Genomic DNA, 6,428 nt, shown 5'->3' on the forward strand with positions numbered 1-6,428 from the left:
ATCTCACCAGTGCCGACTGGCCTTCCTGATGACCAGCAAGCCCCAAACCAAAACTGTCACAGAGCCAAGAGCCACAAGGCAACTTCCTACACGGCTCCAGAAATGAAGGGACACAGACAAGAGAACATCTGGCAAAATAGCCCCAAGGATCCTAGAGCCTGAGAATCCACTTGAACACCTCATTTTACTACAAAGCAATTAAGAAGCGTGAGCTCCAGTACAACAAACATCTGAACTGCTCATTAACCTCCCACCTTAGCCACTTCTAACAGCAACAACACCATTATGAAGGACCCCATGTGTTGTTTCTCCAGTCTTTCCTCTTGTATAAAAGTCTTATGTCAGCTCTGTGAATTTAAGAAGGACAAATACTTAAGCATCAGGCATCTTTACTCAGTTTTATTAGACAATTTAAAAAGAAAAGTTGAGTATGTTTTAATTTCCATGTTTTAATACTTCATCATTTCAAGAACCTGACAATTATGGAAAATAGTGTTTACAAAAGTTACAAAAGCTGCACTGCTGAATTTCAGAAAACATGATTAATTGACAAAGAAGCTTTATAAAATGCATAACAGATTTTCAACTGATTATGAAACATAGATAGTGATATTTCCATGTATACGTGTTCACAAAATCAGCACAGTCTTGAAATTAAGGCACTTTGGATACATAGCATTCACTTCCATATAGGAAAATAATTTCAGAGAAACCACAGTAAATTGCTACTGGTAGGTWGTGACAGTATGCCCAGTACTGGCCATCAGAGCACCAGGTTTGTGTGATGAGTGAAGCTCTTGATAAAAAAAACTGAGAGTTTTTTTTACGCTATTAACATAGACGACTCATTCAAGCAAATTTACTTTTAAGGAGGTGAAGGAAGAATTCCATGATTTAAACTCTATAATAAATACAATTTTAGAAATTAACCATTTTAAAACAAAAGTCTCTGGTGAACACCGCATTAAGTTCACATTAATGATTAGTGCATGTAGCTTTTTCAAAAGAAAAAAAAAGAAAAGCGTTCACTTTCTCCATCCAACATCTGCCTGCCGCTTCATGAGGTACCCACCAACCACAGTACTATCCAAAGGAAATATAATACAATAGAATAATTTGTGAAAGAAGCAATCTCTCCTCAAGACTGTACATTCGAGTCTTTTCATTTTCGATTGTCACGTGTTTACTGCCAGTATTCCAGTCTCAGTCAGTCACAAACACGCTATTTACTAACAGAGCTAGAACAGATTCTACAAATAACTATTCTCTCACCTAAAGAAAAAAATAATAATCTCAGATGGTTTTTACTCCACTTCTCTAAAATGAAATTCTAGTGGTAATTTAATAGTTCTGTAGCCTTCTATTGCAGCCTTTGGTACACAAATTCTAAGGAGTAAAAATACAAGACACCCTTAAAACCTCTAGAACCCAATCCTGCAAGTATATAAATATTTTAACAGGAGTTAAATGCAATTGTTAGCAATGACTTCAGCAGCCATATGCAGGATCAGGCACTTAATTTTTTGTATAATTATTGTTGCTGTTTTACTTCACCAATCTGAACAAGAAATGTTGTAGTGTAGGACAAAAAAAAAAAAAAGACTTCTTCTAAAAAAAAAATCAAAGTAGAGTCTATAAATGGAAGCTATGTTTACTCTAAACAGCTCAGCTGGTAATTTGAACAAGTCATTTCCCCATTAGTACTTTACAACATTAAGGACAAATCAGTAGGGTCTAACAGATTTCACCTGAAGTCAGGAAGAAACAAAACAAAACCTTCTAAGAGAACTTGCTTATGCCCAGCATCTTCACAAGCATTTTCCTGCTACACCTGCAATGAAGCATTAACATCCAGAAAAAAACCAACTGTCCTTTAATGTTAATTCTTCTTTTACAAGAATTACAGTCTAAACATACGTATGAAATCCAGGTACTCAGCATTCCTTAACACTGTAGGGTTCACCTCACGTACACCAGAAGTTTTAAATTTAAAATATAGGATTAACAGTTTTGGATCTAATCAAATATGAGAATTATTTACCTTCCTGAAACATGATATTCTATTCCTATTTAAAGTGACATGATGTTACCTGGACTATAGAATGATTTTTTTGTACCTTTTTTCTAGGGCCCTGAGCATGAACGAGAGACCCAGCGTCAAGAGTGCTGATGTAACCTTTGCTCTGCCGGGCAATCCACAGGACATCATTTTGCAATATGTTGGTATTGGGAGAACTTAATTTGAAGAGCAGCATCGACAGTTCCACACAGTGTAAGGGGAAAAAAGCATCGCACTGGTAAAGTAGCCACATCCTGTAGGGTTGATTCTATTACTTCCTGACAGAGAGTCCCTCATTCCTATGCAGGGTGATAGCAATCAGCTGTGGACTGACGCACAGCTGTAAAATGCTTATTCATAACCTGCTAATCTAAAGAACTAGAATACTAGAACATATCCTATCTAGGCGCTCAGTTTCTTACTTCAGGGAGCAGCAATCACTTCACGTCCATTTTTCGATGRAAGAATGAGTTAGGGTGTCTGTTCTGCACCCCTCTTCAGGGTACTGAAGTGTCCTCCAGAATTAGGGTTGTAGCAGAATGCATCTTTATAAAGTCACATGCCTCCACAATCTGAAGGCTTCACCAAGTCAGAACAGTAATAAACTTTGCTTTTATACGTGTGATTATGTGAACATTTACTAGGATAATGCCATTTAAAAATAGTGTTTTAATTCAATCTTTTCTAACAGACATAAAAAGTAGTAGTTTCAGTGAGTACGTTTTAAAAGCAGTAAGAATTGAGGATATACCAAGTCCTACAGTTTCTGCTTTGTTGGGAATCTCTCAGCAGAACATTCACTTCTTTGTGATTCAGGTCTTTCACACGTAAGAATACAGAGCTGTACACTACATTGCGATTACCAGTGTCCTGAGATCGTGAGAGCAGTTTCAAACGTGTCTTCTTTTGTGAACCTTTATGAAAGAAGTTATTTCAGGTCTGAGCACAGCAAGAGGCATTAAAATATATCAGATTACTCCCAACACGTAGCCACAGCTGTAAGTTGAATTGGGACAAAACCAGAATATCTTTATAGAAAAAAAAAAAAATTTTGCTAAATGAGCAGTATAAATGGAAGGGAGGATTTTAACTAAAGTTATTATTTTCTTTTTTTTTTTTTTCATTATGTAGGAAAGAATTTGGCATAACCTACATTTGGTTTTATATTATCAGGAAAACTACCAAAGTTACAGTGGAAGACAATTATTCATTCATCCCTAATCTAAGCAGAAAAATCAATCAAGTTGAACAACAGTAAATAAGATAATCTTTATATTGGCCTATTTCGATTACATTGTTAAAAAAAACAACAGACATGCTGACCAATGTCACATGTGTCAATGATACTACTGTGATTGAAAAAAAAGTTAATGCACATATTATGAAAAGTGAGTAAAGTAGTTAATGCTTTGTAAACATATCTGGGGACAAATGTTGCAATTGTGATTCCAGCTTTTACTGAACACATTTTAAAAAGCTGTCACAAGGGCCTTTTCCCTTTGACTGACACACATTTTAAGAAGCATATTATGATCTGATAACGTAGGACTACATGTGTATGCACACACATACTTCTCCGCTTGCACACATACATATATTATAATATATACACATATACACACACAGAGTATACATATGGCGACGTATGCTGTAAAACATTACCAGTGTCAGAGCGGTGTCCTACCACTGTTCCCAGCTAAAGTCATCTCCTCTACCAAATACAAGAAAAAAGCCTAAAATAGTAAGGAAAATGACTGCATTGCCAGCCAGGACCAGACCACAGGCTCCCCATTTGATCTGAAATGCAAGGAAATGAAACAATCAAAGCATTTCTTATAAGATATGTACAGACCAGTTATTTATTTGCATTAGATAAACTAAACAAAATACTACAGAAAGGTGCTAAAAGCCTAAGAAAAAAAAGACAAACAACAAATAATTTGTGTGAGTAATTATTCAATTAGCAACCATTCATATTATTAATACAGGACTTCAATAGACAGGCTGATAATGCTGTCCTTTAGGACAAAATAATTATCTTGCCATACAACCCACTCAGCAAGGAAAACATACATAAATTATAGGAAATCCTGATGAAACTAGTGTTCTCTTAATTGCTGTGCATCAAACTAAGAGTCTTTCAAGTAAATGCAAGTAACGAACATGGAGAAGAGTATGTGGTCTTAAAGGTAAGTAGCTTTCTGCAGCTAAATATCTGCCTGACAGAGTTTATTTAAGTAAACAACATTTTACTCTTAAAAGATGTTGCTAGGAATGAGCTATAGAATAGCTTTTTTGAGTAACTTAGAATTAGAGTTCCCCCTCGTGGTCATTTTTGGTTCTGCCAACTGTCAGGTCCATAACTTAAAACGCAGCGTCAGGGAAACGGTGCATTACAAATAAACCACAAAGCACCCAAAGTTTTAAGCAAAACTGAAAGACCAACAGGGGAAAAACAAAACAACTCAAAAACGTCATTGAGTAGTTTGGGAGACAAGAGGAAAGAGTTCTTTGCCTTGCAAGCAGAAGTGACAAAATTTCACCAGTGAGGAGCAGTTTAGAGAAAGAGAAACTAGCAGGATTTCCTCAGACTCAGGGGACAAAGCTTAAGCAAGGGAATGCCCTGAAAACCAGAACAGCCGTTCTGCATAATTGGCCTTTTCTTTTTTAACTGATAATACACACTAGTCACCAAATTATCAATATCTTAAATGTAGAAAGCAGACATTTTTAAGATAAAAATAAGGAAGGTTGCACAAGAAGCAATGCAAAATTTGATGACAGAAGCATGACACATAGGAGGAGATAATATCTTGTGTTAGATCAAAACATAAAGTTGGAAAAAAGGGACAACTTTTTAATCATGTAAGTCCTTTGCTGGGGTCAAAAAGCAGCATAGGCACAGACACAAACCTCAACAGTGGGATTATTTTCATTGGAATGTAGAAACACTCAAAATAATGAAACAAAAGTCAAGATTTACAAACAAAACTGCCTCCTCTGGGTCAAAAAGGAGCAACAGTGCACTTTGAAAAGTTTATAAAGACTGTTACAATACTCGATAACTGATTTTTTGCAATAAAAGCTACCAAGTAGAACTTACCGCTTCAACCCGTGCAAGGATGATAGGAAACCCAAAGGCAGAAACAACAATTCCAGTCGTGAAGAAATACGCCAGCTCCCTGCAGGCACTGCTGGCCGCATCGCTATCGTCACTTACTCTTTTCGCGATGAAGTGGGGAATGGGGCAGATGAAGTAAAATATTAGGACAAACAGTGGCCAGTATACACTGGGGAGGGGAAAAAAAAAAGAAAATAGATTATTAATTTGGAAAGAGTTCCTACTTAAGCGTTTTTTATTTAAAATAAAATAAAAATAACTGTGGTAGCTGCGATTTTATATAAATTATCTCAGAAGAAGGGCGGTCTGTGAGGGAAAAGGTGGTTAAATAAGGGGAAAGCGTGAGGGGGGGGGGAGAAAGGGGGGTGTTTTGTCAAGTTAGGCGGCCGTAGCGGGAAAAGCGTGAGGGAGGGGGCGCCGCTCCTGCGGGGGGAGGGGGGGCAGCACCCGATTTGGGTCAGAAAAGGCCTCGAGTAGGAGCGAGGAGCGGGGCGGGGGCTCACCCGTAGTACTCCAGGGCGCAGCCCAGCATGAGGAAGGTGAGGCCGATGGCTCCGCTGAAGGAGAGCGCCACGAGAGCTGCAACGGCACAAGGCAGGCGGTGAGGCGGACTCGCCCGCTCACCCCGCCCTGAGGCTCCGCTCCCTCAGGGAAAGGGCCTCGGTCCGCGGCGGGGCGGGGGGGTCGCGGCTCGGAGCTGCCGGGGGCGACGGTGTCGCCCCCGGCAGCTCCGAGCCGCGACCTCCCCCCCGCCGCGGACCCCAGGCGCCCTCGGTACCTTTGATGCCCGCCATGTTTCCGGGGGGGACGAGCTGCGCCTCCGCGGGGCTCCGCGCTGAGGTGGCGGCCGGCGCCTTCCGGCTGCTGGCCCTGGCTCCGCCCACCTGCCGCGCCACGTGACCTCCCTCCTTAAAGAGACAGCGTCGCCGCGACTTTACCAGCGTCGCTCGAAAAGGGGCGACGCGCCCTTTAAGGGGGGGGGTGGTGCGCCGAGCCGCCCGTCGCCATGGTTACCCGCCCATGTTGGAAGATTAGGGCGGGTCTTTGGGCCATGAGGCAACAAGCAAAAAAAAAAAAAACACCCCTAAAAGTCTTAATATAAGGTTGCGTCTTGGTATAGCTACTGCTAATGTAGATGTCCTTTAGGCCCACAGCAATAAGAAATATATAAATACACATCTGACTTGAGTCGCTTCTATAGTTTTCGTGGTTAAAGACATCAAAATCTCTTTYTGAGGGGAAGGGTTT

General features: G+C 40.2%; 1 protein-coding gene across 2 annotated transcripts; it reads right to left on the reverse strand.

The window, feature by feature from the left end:
* Window positions 1–379: 379 nt before the first annotated feature.
* On the reverse strand, window positions 380–6,070 carry LEPROT. Of its 2 annotated transcripts, XM_026074560.1 has the most exons (5): window positions 5,959–6,070; window positions 5,684–5,759; window positions 5,163–5,349; window positions 3,722–3,856; window positions 380–2,973 (listed from the first exon to the last, which is right to left on the reverse strand). In XM_026074560.1, exons 1-4 carry the CDS (start codon window positions 5,972–5,974, stop codon window positions 3,740–3,742), a joined length of 396 nt encoding a protein of 131 aa, XP_025930345.1. In that variant the 5' UTR covers window positions 5,975–6,070; the 3' UTR covers window positions 380–2,973; window positions 3,722–3,739. The 2 variants fall into 2 exon arrangements, with proteins under 2 accessions (XP_025930345.1, XP_025930344.1); XM_026074559.1 differs by having other exon boundaries at window positions 380–3,856.
* Between the last annotated feature and the right edge of the window lie 358 nt (window positions 6,071–6,428).

This window comes from Apteryx rowi, unplaced genomic scaffold (assembly GCF_003343035.1).
Source record: "Apteryx rowi isolate R43461 unplaced genomic scaffold, aptRow1 scaffold_39, whole genome shotgun sequence".
NCBI classification, from domain to species: Eukaryota; Metazoa; Chordata; class Aves; order Apterygiformes; family Apterygidae; genus Apteryx; species Apteryx rowi.

Coding starts and splice junctions, on each gene's coding strand:
- LEPROT (XM_026074560.1), bottom strand. Junction 5,350..5,683: donor TGCGCCCTGGAGTACTACGG/GTGAGCCCCCGC, acceptor TCCCCTCCCCAG/TGTATACTGGCCACTGTTTG. Junction 3,857..5,162: donor TCCTTGCACGGGTTGAAGCG/GTAAGTTCTACT, acceptor CTTGCATTTCAG/ATCAAATGGGGAGCCTGTGG.